Below are 27,954 nucleotides of genomic sequence, written 5' to 3' on the forward strand. Positions count from 1 at the left end.
TCAGTTCTATAAGACTGGTGGTGGAGTTGGGGTTTAACAGGAACATCTGTGGTTGTTGCCCATCAGACACTCTAATGAGAACATGAATTGAAAGTTGCCCATGTCTTATACGGTATTATATATGTGTTGTATTAACTGATCAAGTATCTGTGGGATGATCCACAGAGGCCCCTCCCCTCAAAGGCCCCACACTAACAACACAGGACACCCTCAGAAGGCCCATGTCCATTCTCTGATGAGTCACCACAAGGCATACCTACACAATATTAGGAAGGTGGTCATAATGTTATGCCTGACCGGCGCACACTCACTTGGCACTTCTTTAGCTCCACTAGTGCCTAGACCACTGACTACAACGTCAAAATAATAGGAACATGTTTTGGTACAACACAATCCAATCCAGTAGTTCTACAAACCACAGCCTAAAACACTGGTGTACCTAATGAACTGGCCGGTGGTTGAACTTGGTGTTTTACATAAGAGAGAAGCCTGGAGCTGATGACCTTTTCAACTATTCACCAGATCACAAGATGCCTTCCTCCAAATATTTGCAGAGGAACAAGTACGGTCACGAATGACTCCAGGAACGTCACATTGACCCTTCAGATGTCTCTACAGAATGAACTTTTGAATGAATGACACACTGAAACAAATAAGCATGCAGAAATATGATGATTCAAATGTAAACAATTTATTTGTTCATATCTATTGAATACATTTAGATGTTTGACCCAAGAACAAACAGGAAGTATCAATGATTTAACTGTTGGATTGATAGAAGTGATTGTGTCTGTGTGTCACTGGTTCATGGTTTTCTTCACCAGAGGCAGCTTGTCAACAGGCAACTGCTCGGGGCCGCAGGGCGGTAGGGGGCCCCTGATAGGTGTGTCGATCGCAGTGGGACCTGACATGAAAACTTTAAACTCCAGCAGTGGCAATGTGCAAAGTTTTCAACGATAGTAGGGGCCCCAGCAGACAAGATGAACCTTAAACTACAGCAGTGGCAATATGCTATATTTTCAATAACAATTGGGGCCCCTAGTTGACAAGATAAACTTTAAACTACAGAAGTGGCAATATGCTACATTTTCAATGTCAGTAGGGGCCCCCAGCAGACAAGATAAACTTTAAACTACAGCAGTGGCAATATGCTACATTTTCAACAACAGTAGGGGCCCCCAGCTGACAAGATAAACTTCAAACTACAGCAGTGGCAATATGATAAGTTTTCAACGTAAGTAGGGGCCCCCAGCTGACTAGATAAACCTTAAAATACAGAAGTGGCAATGTGCTTAGTTTTCGGCAACAATAGACGCCCCCGCCTGACAAGATAAACTTCAAACTGCAGCAGTGGCAATATGCAAAGTTTACAATGACAATAGGGGACCTCCCTGAGGAGCCCACACCCCATAAGCTAATTTGTGCAATACTGTTTTGGGACTCTAGCCTCACCTTTCTTGTTCACACCAGCCTGGACTCTGATTAGACTTTGATTTACGGCTGAAACGATATTTAGTTTAATATCAAAGCAAATAAAGGATATTAGGAGCGTGACATTTATGTGCTATTCCAGAAAATCTGACAGCTATGTTTGACCTTAGCCAAGATGGCAGCGACCAAGGCCTCAAAATGTCACGCTGTACCTATAACCTGTGAATTATTAGCAGACATGGCTGAACTGTGGAGCTAATAAACATTTTATCTTAATTAATTCTGATGCTGCAGTGAGCCAGCTGGGCTAGTTAATTAGCGTGTTTCCTAACAGGGCAAAGTACGACCACTGATAAATGGCACTATGTTACACAAAAACCATTAAAGGATTAATCTATATGATACGGGCCTTTATCGCCTTGACTTTTAATCAAAGTTGATTTAAGAGCTGAATAAGCAGTTTAGCTGTCGGATCAAACTGTCCCTGCAGCATAGCTGTTACTGGAAACAGCATGACGTTGGCCAAGGTGACCATGCCGGTGGTGTATGAATGGTGCATTTGGCTGCAGCCTCCCTCCACCGGGCCAAGTGTGACTCATCGCTGCTCTCAGTGCAGCATTCCAGCGTCTCGTTCGTCTCAGCGTCCATTATCTCAATGAGCATTCCACATAAATCCGTCCAGACTGTCCCGCTGCGGCAAACGCTGCTGCATTTTACCGAGAAGATAAAACTAATTTAGATGTTCACAATTTGTTATTTTGGACGTTTGTGCTGTCATTTGGTTTCTTTGACTAATTAGCTAAAGTTTTGTATGTTGGCACGGTTCAGCTTGGTGCATTAGAGCGATTCCAACACCAATGCACAAGTTTCAGCGGCGTAGGAAATTACGTAAGTAGGCGTTGGTGTTGATGCGTTGCAGGATGTTGCATTCTGGGAAATAAGCCAGTAACTGTAAGAATGACACTGACACTAGCTACTAATGCTATGATTAGCACCTAGCTCATGTTAACAAGCTAACATCCTAGCTAGTCTTTGCGGATGATTAGCTAGGATGTTAGAACATGAACACGTGTGAATATTTCAGATTCAGATTCAGAAAACTTTGTTTGTCCAGGCACAAGTGAGCAGCGTGACGTGTAAGTACAAGATGCTTTTAAGGAAGAAAAAACAATAAATTGAACAATACAAAGCATATACAAAATAAATAACTATGCCATAAATGTATTAACTATCCAAACTGCCCATGGAGGATGTGAACATGACTGGAAGAGCAACGTGACTAAAGTGCAAATGTTATTGCACAGAGGTAGTATGGGTAATAAATATTCATTCATTCATTCATCTTCTATACTTGCTTATTCCTGTTAAGGGTCGCGGGGGTCTGCTGGAGCCTATCCCAGCTGTTGGTAATAAATATATTAAAAATAAATAATAATAATAAAATAATAATCCTGAATAAAAAAACAAAAAAACAAATACACATAAAAACAAATGAAAAATAAAATAAATGGAAAATAAAATAAAAATTTAAAAAAGAAAGAAGGAAGAAAAACAGGATATGTTGCAGTCAGGGAAATAAGCCCCCACGATAAAACTATAAATTAAATTAATGTGAAACTATTAATCAAAAACAAAAACCTTAAAGAGGAATTACTGATTTTTACAACCTGGACCTTATTTCTGGCATAAAATCGATCGTTTACTCACCCATATAACTTTGGTGTCATTTGGACTCGTTCAGATGATATTTAACTCCAGCAGAGCGCCACGTATATCCATATAGTGGGAGTGATCGGGGCACAAAACGCAGCCTCTAAATAACGTATTATCTGCCGCGAAACTCGTTCATTTAACCAATATTGTTATGGTACGCTAGTGCTATTCCCCGTTGAGTCCGGAATTAGAACTATGATTACACTATGATTAGCACTTGGCTCATGTTAGGAGATATCTCTTCGTTAGCCTGAACGAGGCGACAGTGGCAAGGAAAACCTTGAGCACAACCCAGCTCATATGGAGGGACCCATCTGCCTAAGGCCAGCCGGGTACAGACAGAAGAAAGAAGAAAGAGAGAACAGCAAGATAAACATACATCTGTCATAGATACACATATCTGACTAAAGCGTACATGTGGAATCTTAAATGCAAGACAAAAAGTTCTTCATCGCCACGTTTATCCCGTCTGGTCAGATGACTTATTCACCGTGAAATGAATTCCAAACAAAAGAAGGTGCCACGGTCGGTTGTTTCATTTATTTTTTATTTTTTTAAACATTTATTTGTGCAAAGCAGTAAATTTACAGCCAAGGTCATTTTCATTTCTGTGCGGCCGCAGTTCACCCAACAACCTTTTTAATTCCAAAGTATGCCACTGTGAGTACATGTGCATTCGGTGTAGCTGCATAGATAGCAAAGGTTCCCGCACGTCATAGCGCAGCGGTGGCATCTCATCACAGAACAGAACGTTTTTAACCGAAAAGAAAAGTGTTTTGTTAACTCGGTGTACTCTCATGATAATATGACTCTGTAGTTATTCATATTTGGATCCTTTTTTCTAGCGATTAAGCAGAAACACTAAAGAGGATGCGTTTGTTTTAATGGAAGATACAGTCAAATTTGAGTTTTTTTGGTCCAAAGTGCACGTGATGTTGAAGCTGAAATGACAAGTATGGAATGCACTATAATAATTACACAGTTTTTCTACAGCAAATGTAAAAAAAAAATACAACAGAAATGAGATGGAAACAGCATGTACAGTAGCAAAACGTCAGGGCAAGTGAGAAATTTCAAAAAATAACAACTTCTCAATACTAATTCAGGTTAGGTAGAAGAAAGTGCCAATAAATGGTGTATAAGAAAAAAGAAAAGAAAAAGAGTAACACTTTTAAGTTTTCTAGTTGTCCAGTACGATCCACGGCACATTCTGTCTCAAGGTAAAGATAAAACTCCACATTCAAACCATTTAAAAGGAATCATAATGATGACATATACAATAAAACACACCCGTAAAATAAGAAAAATAAAACCCTAAAAGTCACAGTTCAACAACTCCCAAGGGTTTCTATAATTATTTCCTCAAAAGTGCCATAATAGTAGTAGACATTCAAACACCTTTGGATGGTCCCAGTATTGGTTTACTGGTGTAGTGATCAGGTTAGTTCCCTCAGCGTCGCAACAAAAGCAGCGTTCACGAGAATCATTCATTTTTGGTGGCTTCCATGCTAAATCCCAGTGGCTCACAGATAAACATCCAGATCTATAGATTCACCACAACTTCACAGGAATGAACGTCGGCGTTTGTGGTGGTTGCACAGCTTTAGTTTGTAGCAGCACAGTAAGTTTTCTACATTTTGTGGCAAAAAAAAAAGCTAAAAAAAGTTTTTATGTTGAGATGTTTTTGCTAAACCCCTTCATCCACACAACGATTGTCCAAGCACTGCTCAGAAACTTATTCATTCATTGGTAAACCCAGTAGCAAAAGCTAACGGCAAGTAGCTCGTGGTGTTTTCCGTTTGAGCTGGGAAGTCTGAGTTCCAAGTGGGAACTGGAATGACCATAACGTTGAGTTTTTGACTCTCAAGATGGCTGCTCTGCACTCAACCGTACTGTCCAACTTCTATCTTTTTCTGAATAAAGCACTGGTTCGCCTTTGCTAATGAGTAGAGAGCAAGCACAACAAGGATTTCCTGGAGGCGTCCATCTTGGATTTCAACTGGAATGCAGTTATGCCCAACTCTGGGGTAAATGAAACGCTCTCGTAAACATGTGTCACTCACAAACGGAGCAAGAAATCACATTAGTTAGCTTGATTGTATTAAAACAGAACCACCGTTATGCTAACATTAGCAACTCGGAACTCTGTCCTGTTGATGCCAAACAACTACTACTCTGATTGGACATCTACGCTAGGCTAGTTAGCTTTTAGCAGGACTTAATTTTGAATAAATCTAGTTATTGCAGTATTTATGCGGCGTAATATTTGGTTAAGAAGTTAATCAAAGGTAATTCACCAGTTAAGGAGCTGAAAAAAAAAATCAGTAAATTAGCTTTATTTAATGTTTTACTTGTTTTTTGTTTTTGACCAAAGGTAGAGTTACTCTGTTTGGTTATTTTTGCCTTTTATAACGTATATGTAGCCTCCTAGTGCATATTTAAAACCCCATTCATAGGTTGCTAATGTTAGCTTAATTAGCCTGCTTTTGTCTAAAATGGTCTTAAGCCAAGAACATTTAAAAAAATAACTAAATTTCAAGCGTTAAATCTGCCTCGTTTTTACTGGTCAGCGTGAGAATGGAAGCTTAACAAGTGGGGCTTAGCAAAAGGTTTTAGTTTTAGTCAGTTTGTTCTTCACTGTTCACTTCTAATATGGATAAATTTGAGTGCATTTAAACAATTGTTTTCTGTTATGTAAAAGCTTTGCTGTTATTGTCTAGCCTTGCACAGCCGCGCTCAATTCTTATCAGGATATGAGCCTGGTAGCACGGTTTATGGAGTGTTTGAAAAAAAGATAAAAAACTAATTTGGACAGCCCATTACTGCATAAAGATTTGATTGGCCAAGTAGAACATAATCACGTCCCAACAGAGAGAATCCAGACCAGCAACAAAAAAATTCAAGGGCGGGGGAGGGTAGTCTGGTTTCCAGGGTAGTGTTTATCCAGAGGGAAATTCAATCTGCACTGCTACTGTATAAAAAGGAATGGAAAAAGTGTTTTTCACTGAATGTAAGAACTACAATTCAAATCATCAAGCTCTAATTCAAAGGCAAAGTGAAAGCTGTCTCAGCAGCAGGTGCAGTGCTCCTGTGCACTGCACCTTATAACGGCAGAGTGAGGTAGAAATGAGCTGATGGATGTTTGGGTGAATTAGTCACAGTTTTCACTCTCACCGCCTCTCTTTTTAAACAATTGTGAGCAATTATCCCTCCGTACGGAGCGGCACCTAAAAGTAGAACCTCTGAGGTAAGCTTGACGCACACAGATATCAGCGTTCGTCTGCTCCAGTTCTGAATTTCTTGGTTAAACGTGACGCCTTTTATCCAATTTGATGACGCGAGGCCTTGGACTTTACTAAATGCCCTTTTAACAGGGCTACTACACAGACACCCAGTTGCGATTTATGCAAACTGTGCAGCCTGTGACCGAGACCACCTGCATCATTATTCTAGATTGTGGGTACAGTGATGAAGCAGCAGGCACTTGTGCCAAAACACCCAAAAAAATCCAAGAAGGAACGATTGCCAAGGGTTTAGCAACCAAGCTCATAAAGAAATAACAAAAACGTCTGGATCTTCTGACTAAATCAGACAATCCAGATGTGTAAACTATACAGAGATGAGGATCTCTACTTTTTCACAGTGATCTATAATAATACTACAAATCCACCACACCTGTGTCCCTTGAAAAGCTGAGGAAAGTCACAGTATTATTAGAAAGGAAGCCACAAAGAACGAGGCCAAATTGTAATGGAGGTACCTGATGTCTGATGTCTTTGATTTTGATTTGGTGGAGTCGCCGAGGAAACTATTCACAATAAAAAACATAACTGTATTTGCCCTGGCCTGAAGACTTGATGTCAAACACAACCATTTAAAAAAAATAATAAAATCCAACAAATAGCAAGTGTGTAATATCTAGAAAACTGGACCTGACGATCAACTCACGATTCCACCGGCCAACAAGTCAGACCATCAGTAACAAGTGGCCAGGCTACTGGCACATTGAGATCTATATATATAATACACATAGTAATCAGCTGCTTCAGACAGCAGGAATCTACCCAAGGAAGTTCACATTTTGGGTCGTTCCCACAGAGGATTTCCTCCGGGGAATGACCTTTACATACACATTGATGCAATGTTCACATTTCCAACTTAGCTTAAAACCAAAATCCACCGCTCTAAAAGCTCGAGTTAGCGATATGGTTCAAACACGGCAGAAGCAGAGAGCACTCCTGACCGGCAATGAAAGTTAGTACAAGTCAGTGTTATTTCTTCCTCTTTTTTTGGCCTTAAGGTATTTATGCAGTGTAAACTTTGAGCTGCAATGGACTGTGGGGCGTACTTTAAGCACCTAGCCGTGTGATCAAGGTTCGGCTTTAGTCAACACAACACCGACGGTAGCCAGCTAATCCCCGCGAGGCGGGGGAGTGTAAGTAAAGCGTGGATCGTGGAATCTTTATCAGCCTGTACGTCTTCCTTCTGACGGTTTTGGCTGAACGTGTCGTCAATGCAGTCCAATCGTCTCGCTCCGTTACACAGCCCAGATCTTCTTCTGCTGGAAGTAAGCGTCAAATCTGGCCTGGGCGTACTCCTACAACACAAACATACATACATGAATAAATATATACAATCACAACTACAACTACACGTGTCAGTGTGTTGGGCTAACATGTGGAAACATTTAAAAAAGCTCACCAGGTATCCAAACTTGATGGTGGACAACCGGGCCTGGATGACGGACCACAAGCCCCAAAATAAGTGAGATGCCAGGGAGAACCTACAGGAACACACAGACACTTTGGTTTGTTTTTGCTTTTTTAACCTTACTATTGTACAGTCTTGTCCTGAGTCACCTAGAGTCAGGTTACACTGCCTCCTCCACCTGAGCTCACCTGTTGACCTCCACGTACAGCTCCTCCTTCACCTTCATTTGGTCCTCTGGGCTCAGGTTGTCGTACCCTTGGTCGGACTCACGCAGGTAGCTTTCAATAAAGTGGAACTGCGCACAAACATATCAGTCAGTGGTCCGTTAGCAGAACCAATTAAATGTGTGGTAACATACGATACACACCTGCTGGGCCTTCGAAGGGTAGTTCTGAGCATTGACTTTGAAGTAAGGAAACTCATCGCAGTTGTAGTCGTACATCCATTCACAGAAATGGTTGCCAATGTCGAATCCCCTGCAAGAGAAGAGAAGATATATAAAATAAATTCTTTATTTCTGCTTGACATCTCATAGTTTGTGTAGCATCATTCTTAACATGAATCTTAGGAGTATATACACACAGTACTTTATTGTCATTGCTTGAGCTAATTAACTGCCTCTACATAGGCCCTACCTTATTATGTTTTTACAGTTATAAATGGCTAACAGCACTCTGAATTTGAGCTAAAGGCTAACATCAGCATGCTAATATGGTAAAAAAAAAACATGTAGAAAATGAATTGGCAACTGCAGTGTATGGTCATGCTAGCAGCTTTCTGAGTGCGTATTCTAGCATAGCAGTGTGTTGACTAACGCTAGCACTAGCGCAAAAACAAGCTCACACACAATGCTAACACATTGACAGTAATGTATAATGTTTACAATATTCAACATTTTAGCCTGTTGGCATTTTAGAAAATTGTACACAACAACAACATAGCTTGTGAATTACTAGCTGCAGTCTACAGATGCAAGCAGCTTTCTGAGTTTGAGCTAAAGGCTAACAGCAACACGTTAATGTGCTCACAAGGTTAATGCATTGATGTTTAACAAGTATCCTACTATGTGTCTCATCTTCACCATCAATATGTCACCTGTTAGCATGCTAACATTTGGAGAAAAATATCAGATAAATAGCTAATGACATAAATATACATTTGTCATGCTGGCAGTTTTCTGAGGATGAGCTTTACTTGAGTAATGCTAGCATTAGCATGCTAACAAGCCCACAAACAATGCAAGGATGTTGACGTTCACGTATGGTGTTAACAATGTTCAACGTTTTTGCCTGTTAGCATTTTAAAAACGGTAAACAATAACAGCATTATAGCTTGTGAATTATTAGCTGCAGTCTGCAGATGCCTGAGTTTGAGCTAAAGGCTAACAACAGCATGCTAACATGCTCACAAACATGCTGATGTTTAACAAGTACCATGCATGTAATCTTCACCATCTATATGTAGCATGCAAGCATGTTAAATGTAAAAGATATATAGCTTATGACATAAATAGCTTATGACATAAAAACATCAGTTGTCTTCTCTCAAGCTAGCAGCTGGCTAAGCTTGCTAACATCCTAGGCTACTTAACAAGCATGTTAGTTTTGTATGTTGGTAACATTTGCTAATTAGTGCAATGCACAAATGACAAAAGGTCTGCAGTGTTTGAATTGCAGTGAAGCAGGAATACAGACAAACAAGAAGCCTGTTTCTTTCCCACCACAGGCAGCTACTTTGAAAATTGCAGTAAGAGCATCTGTGCTGCCTCAGACCAAAACAAGCAGATTGTGGCCACATGTGGTCGTGTCCTAACGTAGCACTTGGAAGTCGATTCCCACACTATTATCAGGAGCTCTGAGAGGTTTCCAACACAAAGCTTTCACGCCCCCGTCTGTTTCCACTTGTAGGTAATGAAAAAAAGAAAAACAATATCTGCGGTAAGCGGGCCGGCTCCACCTCTACAAACGCTCACCTGCCAGTTCATTAGGTACACTAGTGAATTCATTCTAATATAACTTTCCTGCAATAAATCTACTCGTCACGAAGGTTCTGGTGTTCAGCATTAGTTTAAAATATCTGAGAGAGCTGTTGATTCAACTGTGTTTTCATTACGATGCAGGATAGTCGTGTTCCTATTATTTTGACCACCCCCCTTTATAACAGAAACACCACAAGCTACATCCTCCAAAATGGTCAGCCAGTTGAATCACCATCTTTCTGTTTCGACATAAACTGAACACTGGTGCACTCATGAAGGAGGATTCTCACAAGTGTACCTAATGTTTGGGCAAGCGAGCGTAAATAATAAGACATGTGCTCGGGTTTGTTTGCATGCGCCGCCTCCTTTCAGGACCTCGGTGTCACATGTCTGCTGTGTGACATCCTGGTGACATGTGAGGAGACTTAAAGGGGCCGCGCTGAGGGGGGCTGAGGGGAAGTGGGAGTTCACTCTGATCTACGTCGCTTCCCATAAATGAGCCGCTCTGGCATTCGCAACCTCACGAGGAGCAGAAAATAAGCGCTCCCTGAGACACACAATCACATCATTGTGACTGCTCCCAGTCTTTCTGAGCACGACTGCATTGGTCACCTCCATTAATAACGCAGGCAGGTCTTTCCATTGCCTGCAGCCTCCTCACTAGCCCCGCCAGATTCTGGTTATATAACAGCTGCAGTGAATATTTTAACAGCCATGAATTATGGCTCCCAGAGTCAGGGACACGCAGACATAAACCAGGCTGCAGGCTTTTTTCTTCCCATTTTCCCCCCTCTGATTTTGCCTCTCTTTCTACCTCTCTATCTGGGTCGCTTTATCTCTCTTCTCACTTTATCAGCTTACACATCGCATTTCAGGGCACTGGAGGTTAGATGGGAGGAGAATAACTGGAAGGAGGATAAGCGATGGTGACGCAGAGCATTTGGATCAGGTATTATGTTGTGCATCATTTTGTTCTAGGATCAATGCAAGTATGGCAGCCAAAAACATCCAAAAATAAACAGTATGTGCATTTAAAAAATAACCTGTTATAATGATTTAAATATATATTTTTACTAAAAAATGCCACGTTTGCTTTTTAATGTCACATTTTGACTATTTTCTATTTTGCAATTAGACTTTTTGTTTTGCTTTTCCTTGTCATTTTTTATTAGGGGACGTTCTGTGTGTTTCATATTATATCACTTTTTGTTTCATTTCCCTTTCTATCTTATGCCTCATCCACTACCCTCAGCATTTTAAGCTAGCACAGTCAGCAACTGCTACCATTTTTAGCCACTTAGCTCCTATTAGCTGGATCAAAATGTCAAAATAATGCTGTTTCACTTTTAGTCTACACAGGAGCAGCTGTCTAAGAGTGAATCTTGGCACAGCAGTGCAATAACTAATGCTAATAGTAGCATTAGCAAGCCAACAAACGATGTTAGCATGTTAATGTTTAATGTTTACTATGTTCAATGTTTAACCCAAAACATTTGTAAAAAATACCAGCATCAGAACCATAGCTAATGAGTTATCAGTTGCAGTCTACAGTCATGCTTTCTGAGTTTTAGCTAAAAGCTAACAGCATGCTAATATGCTGTGTGTGTGTTTGGTGTGCTAACATTTGTAAAAATCTGATAAATATCTTATGCCATAAGTGCTAATATTAGCAGTCAGATTTAAAATGCCAATGCTAACATGCAGATATATAAAAAACACACTCAGTTTAGTGTATTAGCATGAAACCCTTTGCCAATCAGCACTACTTTATAATTTTCCTTATTTCCCCTTTTCTTTAACCTGTTAGCAACTTTTAGCTGGCCCGAAAACAAAATAATTGTTTTTTGGTTGCAGTCTAAACTCATGCTAGCTGCTCTCTGAGCTATGCTGATGTATAACAACTATCCTACCATGCATGTCATCTTCACCATTTATATGTAGCCTGTTAGCATGCTAACTTCTTTTAAAGAATCTTTTAAATAAGGTACGGCATAATTGTCAGTTGCAGTCTTCTAAATGCTAACATCAGCATGCTAATAAGATCAAAATGGCCATGCTAGCATGCCGTTATTTAATCCCTATTTAGTATGTTAGCATGCTAACATTTGTTAATTAGTGCAACTTATTTTTTTTATGTCAGTTATTTTTTTATTATTATTATAACTTTTAAGCTAGCACGTTCAGTAACCGCTACTAATTTTAGACAGTTAGCAGCTGCTAGAGCAACAGCAACTTTGCAATAATTCTGAATCAACTGTCCAGCGGTTGCTCTAAGTAAAGACATATTTTGTTTATTTAGTTTAATTATTTTTTTTGTTGTTTTTTTTGTTGGTTTGTTGAATACTGGACACTTTGGGCTTCCATAGAGAAAAGTGACCTCAAAGCTAAACCCGGTTTGAGAATCATGGAATCCAAGAGAACTGGTTATGTAAAGTTTGTCAACAAGGGAAATACCAGCAGGACTAAAAATAACCCCACCATTTACTGGAAAACAAAAACAGTCTCAAAGTTCAGTTCATCTGAAAAAAAGCCAACATTGTGTTTTCTCTTAAAAAAAAAAGAAAACAATCTTTGACAGGAGTCCAGGGACTAACTTCCTTCCGTTTGTCTTCTGGTTTCATTTCCCTACATTATGTAAAGACCGGCTCAACAACATAAACATTCTGAATCCAGGCTCATTTGAACTAGGAATAAAGTAGGATTTAGTTTTCTGTGTCAAATTTTTAATTATATTGAAATAAATAGCAAAAAATAAGAACTATATTTTAAAAGCCAAGATTGCATGGAGTAAGTAGGAATTGCTTTATTTATGTCTGTGTTTTTATTGTCACATTTTTATTTCCTATTCTTTTGTGTTTTCTGTCTCCCAGCGTTATTGCACACTATTGAAGTTTTAGCTGGTTAGCACCTGTTAGCTCGAGCACCACCAACGTTGGCATAACTCTGAATCAACTATCTAGCTGTTAGCATAGCATCAAAGTAAAGGGCTTTTTAGACACAATTTAATAATATAACTCATGCTAGCAGCTCTCTGACTTTGAGCTAAAGGCTAACACCAGCATGCTAACATGCAGATAAACAACACTGATGTTTAACGAATATCCTCCTCCTCCACCATCTGTACGTAGCCTGTTAGCATTTAAACATTTCTTTAAATATCTGATGAATAAGGTAGGACAATACGTGCTCCTCTAGACGACGGAAAACATAAGAAAACTTGAGCTGAGATTTGTGTCGTAGCTGTCGCTAACATACCTGTAGTTGTAACTGCTGTACTCAAAGTCAATGAGCATCAGCTTCTGTTTTTCTGAGCTCTGGCGGCCCTTCAGCAGCAGGATGTTCCCTGAAAGCAGCAGAAACACAAAAATAAACTAAAGCTCGCCCATAAAAAAAAGGGAAAATGAATAATGCACATGGAGCCTGTATGCTTTACCTTCTTGACAGTCGTTGTGGCAGAACACCACGGGAGAATGAGTGGACTCCAGCAGAGACCTGGACGGAAACAAAGACTGAAAGTCAGCGACCGAGGCAGATTCACTTTATTATATAAAACCTCTGCAAACACAAATACTCCCTTAAACTGAAAGACCAGAGAAAACAGACGACAAAGGTTTGGTTTCTTTTTCTCACTGTGTTAAGGTCAAGAAGACAAACCTTAACTGAGCAATTATTAAAATGAATATGCAATATTCTGCGTTTTACAAAGATAAACTTTTAACTATTTAGATGCTGCATAAACATCCGTCCTGAGCAGTTTGTTGAAATTACGCTACATATGGAAGTTTTCAGGGTTGCAGTTATGAGCTTCAGCTTTATGCAGGTCTTTAAAAAAAAAAAAAAAAACACCAGGGAGGACATCAATAAATAAATTCTGAATGAGAGAGAGGATTCACAATTTGTTCTAAAATATGTATGCTCTCCCCAAGTCATGGCGCGAACACGACAAACAGTCACTTAAAGCTGTCCAGTTGCGATCGGATGTTTACGTAAGGTCAGAGCAGGGCTTCAGACTTTATCCTCCTTCTATCTGTTGTTTAGCTCCGGTTGATCTTAAGTAAACTTAATAATCCTATGAAGTCCAGGTAAATAAGAACTAAAACAACACGGCGGACTGTAGAACCACGCCTAAAGGCCTCCTTGAGGAATTAAACTTAATACTTATGCAGGACAAAGTCGGCCAAGAAGAAAAATCTCATGAAAACTCTTCAGCAAATCACTGACAAAATCCTGAGCTGCAGTCAAATGGAAAGCAGATGGTTCATGTGTGTAACCCACATTAGATTAATCTAAGATCATATTTCAGATAAAGTTTAGTAGAGCTCGGAGCAAAAAACCAACTCAGAAAATAACATTTCAGTGAGACAGGTCGGTGCAACACACTCTGCACATCCTGTTACATAACTCCACGTCTGGAAACTTTCCATACATATGTCATGTTGTGTGTTGTGGTGTGCATAGTGTGCAGTGTGCAGGAACATACTTCAGCATATCCAGCTCCTGCGGGAGGTTGTAGCCGAGCAGGCGGTTGAAGCGGCGCAGGTGGGACTCTCTGGTGAAGTTCAGCCTCATGACTTGGCTCAGGTATCTGGAGGAGAGAGCAAACATCACAAACACGTCGCGTGACATTTGAACGCCAAACAATCCTAAACAAGTCTCTGGTAAACCTGTTTGTTATTCAGGGTGTGTTCAGTTTGGGCATTTAGTTTGTTTGTCTTAGTCTACATTCTGTTTTTTCAGGACTCGTTTGGAACCTTGAAATCAATCGGTTTCCTTTTCTGATGTGGAAATTTACAAAAAAAAAAAGATGATTAATGTTTGCGGCGAAGAGATAAGAGTATCTATCGGAGCAGGACGACACGCTTTATCACCGTACACTAACAAACATTGTGCAACGTAACCCCAACAAACACGCTAAAGACCAAACTCTTCAAACGGAAGTGCATCGTGATAAAAGCGTGCGGCCGCCTCACACCTGCTGATAAGCAATCAGTGGTGTCATGTGTTATCTCAGGAACGGGAAAACTTAACTTACTGACCGAGGAAACCACAGATAAATATGAGTCAGTATGACAGCTAGACGGGATGACTCACTTGTCCATGGTTCCAAACAGCCACTTGGGCTCCTTGTTGAAGGGCATCCGCATGGCGTGAAACTTGGCCATCTTCTCGGCGACCTCCGCAGAGATGCTGGGGTCGCTTAATTCACAGGTGTCCAGTTTGCGGCTCTGCGGGAGAGAAGGTCACGGTGGATTATTTCATGCATAGTCGTGGTTTTTTTTTCTAGAATACATCGGCCTATAAAAACTTTATAAAAAGCGTTTAAGCCAGAAAATGTCTTCCAACTTCCCAATACGGATGATAAACTTCTCTTTCTGCAGAGTGGACGCTATTGTTTTTGCTAATTAATAAAAGTACCAACCAAAGCTAGCTGCTAAATGTTGTAACTCGGTGTTTGAATGCTTGAGATTTAACTGAAAAAGTATTTAAAGTCTGAGTCTTGAAAACATTAAGATACTTTAAAAAAATTAATTTCAAGCTTTCAAACACAGAGTTTCAACATTTTTTTTGCAGTTTCAGATTTTGACACGATCTCAGTCTCATATTCTGCTTATTTTTTTCTTATTATAACCATATGTACATGTAAAAGCATCAAAAGCTTCTATGTTCTGCAGTTAACCATGACTTTGTGATGCATACACGGAAAGCTTTTCAACCTTTCAACAGATGATCTGCAGATGAGAAATGGTTCCACTTTCTTCTTTTAAACTAGATAAGATAAACCCATCAGTCTTATTTTCTTCCACGTGTAAAATGGCAGCAGATGTTTTACGGTTCATTCATTCATTAATTAGTTTTGAATTGTAAATCGATTCTAAAAGTGTATTCGCAGTATTCTCAAAGCTTTTAGTTAACTGTATTTGTCCCGATGTTTAAATGATACTGCTTACTCTAATGGGAAATCTGGATTAATTATAAATACGGTACTTATTTTAAACAAATCTATTTGGGAGAAATTTGAGTTTTCACTTGGGAATTGATTCTATAAATGTTCTCCCAGGATTCCAAAAGATTTCAGTTAACGATATTTGTCCCAATACTGAAGTTATGCTGCAGACTTCCATGGAAAATTTTGATTAATTATAAATACGTTGGTTATTTTTAAACTAATCTTGTGATTGAGTGTTAACCTTTTCTTTTTCTGCACTGGAAACTGTGACGCCCATACATACATACAACAAATTCCGATCATGCTACGAGTGAACAGAATGGTGGGTGACTTACGGGGACGTACTGCTCCAGGCGGCCCTGAGGGAAAATGCCGTAGAGTTTGGGCCCCAGCTCCCTCTCGGCCAGGATGGCAAACATGACACTCTCCAGCACCATGGCCTCAGCGCCCTGCGAACACATAAGCAACATTTAAAGATTTGAAGGCAAGAGAGGCGTCAACAACATCACTACTGCTGCTCCATCAGTACGCAGAAAACGCTCAGCGTCTAAAAACATTTGTGTTTTCTCATCGGTCCCTGTCTGCTGCAGTTTCTGCTTTGGTTGCATGCTCTGGTTGGATACATGGATTTCTGACATGCAGAATAGCTTTCACATTTGAACAAACATAAAAACCAGCTACTGATCGTGTTGTAGATTTAGCATGATGCTGCTACCGCCATGCTTCACTGTGGGAAAATGTTTGCAGCGAGACCAGCGAGCGGAGAGGATGCACCTGACCACAACGTGTAGCAACACAGCAGAGAATCTGATAAAAACTTTTCTTGTTTGCATTTAATAAATTTGCAAAAAGTTCATGCATGCCTTACATATTTATATTTTGTAGGTTAGATCCCAAATCATTTTCATTCTGAAGCGCATTCATTGACAAAAAAAGTTTAATCTACTCATGCAAAACCTAGAGATGTAGCTATAATTTACACTGTGAATGAAGTTGGTATCAATTAACAGAGCCAAGCTAGCAAAGCCAAGGCTCACTCTGATGATTTATTCTGTGGGAAACTGAAAATTCAGCTTTGTGAAGCTCCTAAGACGCCCGCTCGGAGGCGACGGGGGACGAGCAAATCTGCACCAATGAAGCCAAACTTATCTGGTAATCATGACAAAAACATTGATTTGACTGTATTATAAATTTAATGTCTAAAGTAGTTCTTTAAACCGATTTAGCTTCTTTCAGCACAGAAAATGAAAATGAGGCATTTTGTTTTTCCACTTCATTTGACATATTGAGAAATCTATGCTATAACATTGTGTACCTTCCAAGCTTTCTAAACAGGGCAGACTGCCAAAGCTACTTTGTGTGGAAAAAACATGAGGTCTGACATGTGAAAATGCCAGAACATTAGCAGGGTGAAGTGCATGTCTGAAAGGGGCTTAAGAGGAAACCAGGGCTGGGGGTCTGAATGAGAAGAAATGTTGTGGTTAGGGGTTAGCTGGGTTTGCCTGTCAGAGCGGTGAGGAGAACACAAGAGGAAGATTAAAACCTCCAGGAAGGAACTTGGCTGCTCGGCGCAGCAGTCGCCGTTGAAGCTGCTGGAGCGGAGAAGACCGCCTCGCCTTTATCTTAAGAAATGCACAAAACTCCCACGCCGATGCCGACACATGCAGCCAGAAACACAACAGGGACTCAAGGCTAACGGAGAAACCTCCTCGTAGTCCCTGGAGCTTTAAAGACTAAACACTGTGAGCTGGATTCTCACCGAACCATTTCTCCTGCACTGTATTGTGTGGAGAACACGGTTAAAAGCCGGGCATCTCACCAAACATTCAGGACGGCACTGAGAAAGGAGAGGGCTCGGTAGCTAATTAACAGAGCCAAGCCAGCACTGCCAAGGCTCATTCTGCTGATTTATTCTGTGGGAAACTAAAAATTCACCTTTGTGAAGCTTCTAAGACTCTTAGAGGTGATGCAGGACGAGCAAACTTTCAATCTACCTAATTTAATTCAAATTTGCACCAATGAAGCCAAACTTATATCAGCTATGGTTTAAAAATGAGGCTCCAGTGAAAGGCTGGAAATAAATGAGGAACCACACAGGGGAAATAAAAGTTTTGCCTCTCTTAAACCCTACAAGTTACTAAAACGCTGGAATAGAGCCCTTTAACACAAATACCTCAAAGTTGTTTAACATGAAACCTTAAAAGGCTGTGGTCAGAAGGAGTGTGACGTATTGTAATCCAAAGCCTTGTGAAGTAAATAACCTTGTGATAAATTGCAGCAGACGCAGAGATTCGGATCTGGACTCTCTTTGTGTGAAAGCCAGGGGAATGTGTGTTCATACCGACGGTCCAGCAGGAAGCTGGCTCAGAGAAAACAGCACTGCCCACTTTGAGGCCTCCTAAATGTTATGCATTATTTTGAACCGTGCTGTGACCATATCTCTCAAAACAGGATTGTACTGTACCACCTACAGAGGAGCCAGCCCGGCACTGAACTCTTACTTTAGGGGATGCTGTGCACACTAGGGTTTAAAGAAAAGGTGGAATTTCATGTTTTTTAGTTAATTAATATGAGCGTTAGATCCTTTCAAGGTTGATAAAGCAGTCAGCAAGGATTATGAGGTGACGCTCTTATTTGTTGAGAGGAGAAAAGGTCAAAACTTTATCCCAGGTAGTGCAATCTGACAGTCTAAAAGGTTTTTCTTTCTACATTCCTGCACAAATAATTACACAAAACATGAGCGGACTTTCACGCAAGTCCTAAAACTAGACAAAGAGAATCAAATCAAACAGAAATATTCTACTTGTGCATTTATTTATTCAAGAAAATTAATCATTTTTGTCAACCCTTGTTTTCAGTATCTGCTGTGACCTCCTTGTCACTAAATGTTTCTGGTAACTGCTGATCAGTGGTCTACAGCAGCTTGGAGGAATTTTAGCCCATTCCTCAGAACAGAACCACTTCAGTTCTGAGATGTTGGTGGGTTTCCTCACATCAACTGCTTGCTTCAGGTCCTTCCACAACAGGACCTGAAGCAAGTAGAACCACTTGTGTTCTTGGTTCTCGTTGTCTTGCTGCATGACCCAGTTTCTCTTCACATTCAGCTCATGGACAGATGTCCTGACATTTTCTTTTAGAGTTCAGTGGTAGAATTCAGAATTCATTGGTCCATCAATGATGACAAGCCGTCCTGGTCCAGATGCAGCAGAACAGGCCCAAACCAGGACATTAGCACCCCCATGTTTGATGGAGGGATGAGGTTCTGATGCTGGAATGATGCAGTGTTGTTTCATCTCATTGAAACCAAACTATGAATTTTTATATTCCAATGCTAGAGTATGGCCGTGCGATACTACCAACAAATTAAGTCTTGTTTTTCTTAAGTTGTATTTGTGAATTCATTCAAAAACATTAAGATTAAAACAACACAGCAACTCCAGCTCTAAATGCAAGACCAGGACTTTTTAAGTATTTTATAGCTCGATCGGTAGAGCATCAGACTTTTAATCTGAGGTTCCAGGGTTCAGGTATCAAAGTTTTTAATACAGTCTTATCTTAATCTTATACAACTGTGCCAACCAGTGGCGGCCTTTGTCACTGGTAGTTGAGGAAGCAAACGTTAGCCGGTGAGTAGCTGTGGTTAGGATGGGAGTTACCGTCTGAAGCTCCAGGGGATTTGTGGTTTCTCTACTTTTTGTTTGAGCATAGCCTTTGTTTGACTTTGCAAAAGTGACCAAGTCCCATATCACCGAAGCAATATTACAACATCTCGTCAACAATAGAAGCTGCTGCCTTTAGTCGGCATTGCGTGACAAAGTTTGACACATGCCGGCGGCTCTGGTAAAATGTTTGCCTGTTTTTACCTTTTAACATTCAAACCAAACAATCTGTCCGATCTGCATTGAAATGTCTGATCCTCTTGATCGCCTGTGTGAACCACATGCAGTTTTATTCATTGTTCATTGCCTGGCTGTGGTTACGTAACGCCTTATCTGCAGAGCGCTGATCACATGCAGCTTCAAATCTCCCAACGTGAATTATCCACATTACCATAATCATCTTGACACACATACTGCCAACAACAACCAGCTGGTAGCCTGAGGATGAAGCAGAGCAAGAACTCCTGTATATGTATATGTATTCATTTATGTATATTTATATATGTCGTTTCAGAAACCCTACTGACCAAGATCTTACATAGATTGACCTTCTGTAGAAGAAACTACACGCTGACAACAGTGTTGAGTCCTGTTTGGTTACTGGTCAACAAACCACCATACTCTTAATCAGCACCATCTAACCAATCTGTTGGCACTTCTTTCAGACAAAACAGGGACTGGCTGAGGTTAACGCCCATCACGATTTTAAACTTTTACGCCAGTCCAATGGAATGTTTTAGAAGGATGCCAAGAGTGTGGCTCATTTCTTGGAACTAGCTGCCTTTCATTGTGTTTTACATCTCTCAAATATGTATTCAGAGAATTAACTTATGACACTGTTAACCTACAACTTAAATGCCGCCTCCAACTGGAGTCGTATTTTTACTGCGTTCGCAAGAAACGTTGATATTGACGGTGCTCTCTGGCTAATTCCCTACTCTCAATACAAACCCCAAAAGAGAGTGGCAGTCGATGACAATCACAGCTGTCATCACCATGTTGTTGCACTCTTTTTGTTTATTAGGGATTTCCTGATCAAGTTTTTTCCCCCGATTCGATCCCGATCTTTTTAATATTGAGTATCAGCCGATCCGATGTTAAATGTCCTAGAGTTGGTCTCCTGTGGCTTCCTAAAGTCTTTCCTTGTCTTTCCCTGTCTTCTCCTAGAGTGGACTGGATTCAGTCCAATAAATCTTTCTGTCAAAGTTAATGTAGTGTGGAGAGGGTAGCTGGTACCATGTGTTCTCTACTCCAGAAATGTTCTGGTCATCCAACGCTGCCATAAACTCCCTAACCCTCTCTGGAAGATGTTTCTCCTTGACGCTGTCTCCAGGAAACTTTTCTCTTCTTTTAAACGTTCAGTGTTTGTTGTTGTTGTTTGGGTGCAGCCTTTGACTGAGTGGACTCCATGGATTCTGTTTAGATGATCAACTACTACCACCTCACCACACATCCACGTTAGATTTCTGGCAGCTTTGACGCTAGCCAACTGCCGTAAAGCAGAAGAGGAATAAGATGCTTTGACTCTACAAGGTCGTGGCTTTGGTTCATCAGCCCCAGATACTGATCGACCAATACAGATTGGGACATCCCTAGCTTTTATAGCATCAAATAACTAAAACGAACATGGAGGGGGCTTGCTTCCACTTTACTTTAGAGGAGCTGTCATGGCGTCCACTTTTATTACAGTCTATGTTGTACTTCATTGAGGTTATACTAGGACAATGACAACTCTGGAATTTTCTAAATAAACCAAAATCTTCTTCTCTTCAACTAACTGTCATGTTCAATTCACTGGTTTTACAAGCCAAACCTGTGTGACTTCATACTGACGTTCTGACTTCCCTGCACGTCCTCAATCAACCTCGCCTTCCATGTCCTATTTTAAATGCCATTGTCGTTTTTTTAGTAGCTTTTTTGATGTGGCTCCCGCTCTCAGACGACTCCCAGAAGACAACAAGTCAAAGATGTCCATTCAGTTGTTTCTTGACAAACAGATCCCTGCCAGCAGCTTCCTGTCGTTACACAGGAAACAGAAACTTCCTGTAATGAAGGTTTTTGAATGAAAAGGAGGCTCCACTGTCAGTTATCTTCAACCTCCAGCTCAGCTTAATCCACTCTCATATTCCTGCAGCTGAGTTTTAAATGAATACATCAGCGCCTCTCCGGGATGTCTAGCGGCCGGCCTTGAAGCGACGCCGCAGCAGGTGCAGTCCAAGCCGCCGGCAGCTGTTGCTTTAACCTCAGTGCTTATCTCCTCTGCTATGTGTGTCAATAAGCCAGTGAGTCTGCCTGAACTGAGAAGACACATTTGTCCTATTTATCTGTCAAAGGCCTGGAACGGCAGTTATGTAACAGCCACCGCACATTCTGTATATTAGTGTGCATCAGCTGCTGCGTTTCCATGGACACTACATTTGACCCACGTGGGGTGAACGTCGGGTTGAGGAGTTTCCAGGAGGAACAGAAACATGGAGGTAGAAAAACAAGATGAACCAAGATGGAATCAATGTGGACGGAGATGTTGGAGACAATGTGGGGACATCTTGGTCGTCTTCTGAGACTCTACACATTCGGGACTGGACACTAACTCCTCCTCCACTTCCTCTTCCCTTCCCTCATCGTCATTCTTTTTCTTCTAGTTCTTCCTCTTCTTTCCTCATCCTCACTCTTCTTCTTGTTCTCCTTCTCCCAATCTAATTGTTGTTCTTCATTCTTTCTCCTCCTCATCCTCCTCCTCCTTGTCCTCTTTCTTCTTCTTCTGTTCTATTTCCAGTAGACGTGATGCTCCTCTTAATCCATAAACTTCAACAGGTGATTGATGTTTTGATGCTAACTCATGTATCTGCTCACATAATTTTATTTAATGTTTCCCTGAGAACGAAGTTTACGTTTTGGAATATTCACTAAACAAATAAAACCTGGACCTTTACTATGGAACGAAGCCAAAAAGCCCCAAATATTCCAATTTCTAAAGCAGGAATCACAGTATTTTTTTGCTTATCACATATTTTATGTGTTATTTCTAATTGGTACATCTCTCATAATACCTAAAAATCAAGCTGCTATATGTTTAAGCCAGCAACAATGAAACACAACACTCTTTGCAGGCTTTTAATTTGAAACATTTGCAGGACGTGTACGTTAAATTAATGGCGCAAGGGGGAAAAAAAATGCAAATTAGAGCTACATTAGTGAGTAAAGACAACATTTGTGAAACTCTACATCTGTATCTGCGGCGTTGGTCTGCCTCACATGTGAGCTACTGTCTTGCTCTGACGTCTGAATTATCCCAGCAGGGATTAATTCAAAGTCGTCCCATTTAATCCGAGCGGGATTTACCGTGACCAGACGGACGGCGGGACTGTCGGGGAAGGAAGGTAGGCGAGGATCTCGACCTCGGCCTCGACGCTGATTAACAGAAGGGCTCTGCAGAGGGTGACATTAGCTAACCGGCTGCTGACCTCACCTCCATCACATGACTGGGGGGGTGGGGGTGGGGGCATGATTCTCTTTTGGCATGTCGAGGCGGGGGGTCAAGGGTCGCAGCCACATGACGTGCAGGAATTTCTAGGTCAGGGAGAACGAGGCTTGGCAGGCGGTCGGGACCAACTGTCTGGTTGAACATCCAGCTGTTCATCACATGGTCTAATTTACCAAAATAAGAGTCTTTTCTTAATGAAACACCGACCATTTTAGCTTTTATTTTTGTAAAGCAGTTTTTTAACATAACTTTCAGCTAAAGGCCCGAAACAGATGTTATTTAGTGATCTGTTACTAATATTAAAGTGCTGCTTCTTAATGTTTATAACTTCCTCTTTATTTCTTTACCCCAAAACAGCCACACTGAGACTTTCACTTTCCATTTCACTATTACCATATTGTTTCTCTCTCATTATTCCTGTTTATGCTAAGAAGGCACTTTATTAGGTACGCCTGGAATAAACCAATGCAACAGGTCTGCAGTGAATCCTCTGTTTATTTAGGCTGTGTCCATTTTGTTGTAACTGTCCTAAAGGTGTCATGCTGGAGGATGACGTTTAATCTGTGACTTCTTTTGTGTAAATTACGTTAATCTGCCTCCAAAATGATCACACGGTTGAATCAGCACCCGTGAGATATATTTTCCATAGAAGAAGAAGAAGATGAAGCGTCAAACCAGTGGCCAACACTTGTGGCTTTTTCATTGATCCAGTGACGCATTGGCAGCTTTACTGGTGACGACTCAACAGCTTCGGAGAAAGAACTTGACAACAATGCACAGTCGATGTATGTCACTTCTTACACCTGCTAATCAAAAATCTGTCTGTGGTCTTGTGGCGAGACTTGTGGTAATTGTTAGTGGGTGGGGCTTTGAGGGGAGGTTAGTTTGGGATCTAGTGAATTTGGGGGTGCCTGGTCTGGTCTAGGTGGGTGCTACATGTCTAAGTAACATCCACACCAATGAATGCCAGGTCCAGAAGTTTCCCAGGAGAACACTGAACTGTCACAAGATGGTTTAAATGTTATTCACTTCTTCTGTCAGTGGTCATAATGTTGTGGCTGATCAGTGTACATGAGAGAGGAGGGTTTTAATTTTGAGTCTTTTAAATAATTAAACACCAGAGGAGAACTTGTGCTAAAGACCTTGAAAGTAAAAAAAAATGGAACAAACTAAAAGTCAGTATCGTTTCCTCGGTCACGAGGAGCGAGGAAACTTTACAAAGAAACACTCAGAATTCCCCTAAACTCCCAAAACTAGTTCAACTTGTGTTAAGAGAAGAATCATCATCATCATCATCATCTTTATCACGGGTTACTTACCTGGAAGTGATTTTCTTTGTTTGACTGTCGTGAATCCCCTTTATTACAGGACATCTATCAGCAAGAGAGAAAGGAAAGACCTGTCTGTGAGTACATGAGGAGACGTCTGTGAACATCAGCCTAGCCAAGCCTGCAGGCCAGACAGTACAGTATGAGTTCAAACACAGCTAGTCTTCTTTTTTTGTTTTGTTTTGTATATTAAAGTTTGAGAGAAAGGGACGGACGTTTACTGATTGACCTCCGTTTACTGTCAATCACCTGCATCACATATCTTCATTGCTGAGAAACACTGTCTCCCGTTTGGCGCCGGTTTAATCATTAGCGGCCGCGCACTCGGACAAAGACATTAAGAGTTCCTTAATCATATTAGCTTTTTGATTAGACGCCGCTAATTCGTCCCGAGCGGCGGCTCCGGCGGGGCAGAGGCGGCTGCAGTTACCTTGGTGAAGGACACAGTGGCAATAAAAGCTAACCGCTCGCACGCCCGTTAGCAATTACACGGACTTGAGTTAATACTTTAATGCAGGTCCCATCAGGCCCCGGGGGTTAACACGAATCACTTTACAGCTGCACATGAGGGATTCTGAGGACTCTGTGTCTTTCTTTTGGTTTAGTTTTTTTACTCACGGCCGATGGGAGATCAGAATATGCCGTGCAAATGTCGCTCTGCATTTGCAAGTGAAATCGTTTGCACAGAAACGTTATCTCCGTTTTTTTCACATTTAAACAGAATAAGATGTGGGATGGTGAACTCTGGACTGACCGGCCGCGTCATGAGCGTTAATCTGCAGGAAAACTCATTATCTATGGGGTTTTTTTGTGCAAACTGTGAAGCAAGAAGAACCGACTGACTTGTCCTGTTGAGTCATCAGAGTCTGTGCTGGTCCACTAGCTCAGAAATGAAGCTGACTTCTTAACAACTAGACATCAGAAAGGAGACATCAGCACTTTGTTTTTTTTATTCTTTCTTGCACACTTGGCCTCTTTCCGGCAGTGAGCTACATGAGTGTGTGTTACATCTTTGTATTAGGCTGAGATTTCAGAGATCTCATACTGTACCGTGGTTTTTGGTGGGTTCACCTGGGAACAAGAGTGCCCAAGGCACGCTCCTTTGGGAAGCCTACGGCAAAGAACACATGCATGTACAGCCATGGGGGTACATCACCATGTACAACAATGGCTAACACGCGCGCACACACGCACACACACACTCGTGAAGGCAAGCATGCATACGCTAACATAAGCAAATGACCTGCAGACGCACACACACACACACAACAGCAGCAACAACAACAACAAGCTCTGGTGGTGTCACATCATCTTCAGACCTGATACTAACATCTGTCCTCAGTGATCTGATCACAAGTGTCCAGGTGTGAACACTGATCTGGTGTCAGTCCACATGTGGAGGTGGTCTGGGACACATGTGACCTCATTCCTTTGGTAGTGTGAACACACAATGAGTCCTGGGTCACATTAAAGACCACCTACTCAACAGGGCTGATCTGTGGAAGAGGAGTTTAACTCATTCAACCACTATTTTAAAAGATTCTGGCCTTGGAGCTGAGAACCAAACTAAACTAGAAACTAATCTGAACTAGAATCAACAAATTAAATTACGAATGAAATAAATTTTCACAGCGTTTTACTCTTATTAGCCTCTAGGAGAATGCTTCTGTCACTGCTTTAAAACAGCACAGACTCGTGATTTCCTGATCTGTGTAATGATGCTACTGGATGCCAAATTTCCCATGGGATAAATAAAGTATCTATCTATCTATCTATCTATCTATCTATCTGTCTTTACATCTTGTTCTAAAATACGTATCATCTCCCCAGACACGAAACTGAGGTCAGATCTCAGGTGACTGTCAGGTGTGGTTTCAGCTGGTTCCTTGTGATCAGACCACCGAGGACACATTCCAATAAAGAGGTCTGAACATCCCCTCAGTGACCTTTGACCCCAGCTACATGAGTCACGTCTGTGGTAAAGGCCAGCTGTCTTTAACTAATGCTGTTTAAACTTCTTTCTGCTGTTATCTGTGTGTCATATGGCAGCGCTAAATGAAAAGCAGTAATTATACACTAATATCTAAACACTACTGGGGGGAATGGGGGGGCTGTCTGTACAGTAAAAACAACAGTTTTTTTTTGTCAAAAGAGGTGTGACTCTCACCTGCAGGATGGCCCCATAGAGGCGCAGCAGGACGCTCCTCGGCTCGTCCCCGACAGAGTCCAGGCTGTCGGGGAGGCTACACAGGAAGAGCTTGTTGCTCAGACCACCCCTGGAGGACAGAAGGTCAGTGGACAGGGTTATTTCTGAGTACGTACCGTGAGAGAATTTTTTTTTTAAAAACTGTCTAAATATCTGCAAGGACTCCGGAGAAATAACGGCCTCAAAGTCTGATACAGATGTCACGAAATAAGGCGGTTTATCTTGAGAAAGGACATTGGTGAGATGGAAAATCACTAGACGATGGTTTTAGATCATCTGAGTGTCAAACATACGGCCCGGATGAATTTTCAAAGTGCAAAAATTACATTTAAGACATTAGCTACTATTTTTCAGTAAAACTAACTGCTGTTCCTAATTTGTCCACTAGGGGATGCTCTGTTTTAGTAAGAGTTTGCGAATATATCGCGACCCAGAACTAAACTGTAGATGGCAGCAATGAGCAGCTTCTTTTTCAGTTCTTCTTTTTCAAATAACTTTAGATAAAATGAAAAAAAAGATATTTTACTTTACTTTGCACTGAAACAAAAGGAAAAAAATGGCACTTTTGTCTTTATTTACTGGTTGTTACGCTGTTATGTAACTGGTCCCCCCCCCCCCCCCCCCCCCCCTTAAGATCAAATTGGGCTGAATGTGGCCCCCTGAACTAAAAATGAGTTTAACACCCCTGGTATAGATGCTCGTGTTAGTGCCATTTTCCGCAAACACACCTACCCTGCCTGGAAGCAAAATGGGCAGCAAATGCGTTTTCTGGGACCCAAGACAAGGATGAGGATTCAACAAAGGACATGACAGAGATGCAGCATCAGCACAAAGACATTCAAAATAAGACTCCCAACAAGGCTGGCTATTGTTTAAATTTAGAGAATGTATTCAGACATGTGGATCCATTTTTCCACTGGGTCATTTGACATGTGAATCATCTGCCTTGTTGCCTGAGGATGACCTCATCCCTGCAGCTTAAAGACACAAACACAGCAGCCGTTCTGCATCATGATGCAAAAGTGAGAGAGTGAGTGAGTGAATAGAGGGGTACACGCTGTACCTTATGACGGTGATGTTGAAGTCGTCCTCGGCCACGCTCTTCCAGGCTCCGTGGAGGAACTCCCTGCACCACAGATAGGCCTTGCGCCTGGTGTCCGGTTCGGGCTGGTCGGCGCGCACCAGGTCCTTGCAGTCGTCCTGGATGTCGGGCTGGACCTGCAGGGCGTTCTCGGTCACCAGCAGACCCAGGGACATGGAGGGTGAAGAAGACACCCCGTTGATAAATTTGGTCTTCATCTTTTTTTTTTTTTTTTTTTTTCAAACAAATCAAATAAAATATGAGAAAAACAGCACTTCTTCTTTCTTTTATCTTTTTCTTTTTCTTCCTGTGTCGCAGGAGGATTTATTTAAAGTGTATGAAGGGCTTATTTTATTTCTTTAATGTTCTCTGGAGCTTTGCTGCGGATCTGCTGCGTCGGTTTCCTGGCAGGGAATG

At 41.2% G+C, this 27,954-nt stretch overlaps 1 protein-coding gene across 1 annotated transcript; it reads right to left on the minus strand.

Moving 5' to 3' along the window:
• Positions 1-3,708: 3,708 nt before the first annotated feature.
• On the minus strand, positions 3,709-27,937 carry chka (choline kinase alpha). Its single transcript, XM_084555141.1, has 12 exons — positions 27,520-27,937; positions 26,418-26,526; positions 24,242-24,295; positions 16,115-16,228; positions 14,924-15,057; positions 14,313-14,417; positions 13,266-13,324; positions 13,088-13,175; positions 8,222-8,330; positions 8,043-8,149; positions 7,846-7,927; positions 3,709-7,741 (listed from the first exon to the last, which is right to left on the minus strand). Exons 1-12 carry the CDS (start codon positions 27,753-27,755, stop codon positions 7,682-7,684), a joined length of 1,257 nt encoding a protein of 418 aa, XP_084411267.1. The 5' UTR covers positions 27,756-27,937; the 3' UTR covers positions 3,709-7,681.
• Positions 27,938-27,954: the final 17 nt, after the last annotated feature.

This window comes from Chelon labrosus, assembly GCF_963514085.1.
Source record: "Chelon labrosus genome assembly, chromosome: 11".
Classification (NCBI taxonomy): Eukaryota; Metazoa; Chordata; class Actinopteri; order Mugiliformes; family Mugilidae; genus Chelon; species Chelon labrosus.

Bases quoted from the DNA above. Each gene is read 5' to 3' on its own strand.
- chka (XM_084555141.1), bottom strand. From the start codon at position 27,755: ATGAAGACCAAATTTATCAACGGGGTGTCTTCTTCACCCTCCATGTCC. The intron at 13,325-14,312 runs GTATGTTCCTGC...GTTTCCGTCCAG, and splicing joins CAGGAGCTGGATATGCTGAA to GTCTCTGCTGGAGTCCACTC. The intron at 8,150-8,221 runs GTGTGTATCGTA...GTTTGTGCGCAG, and splicing joins ACCCTTCGAAGGCCCAGCAG to TTCCACTTTATTGAAAGCTA.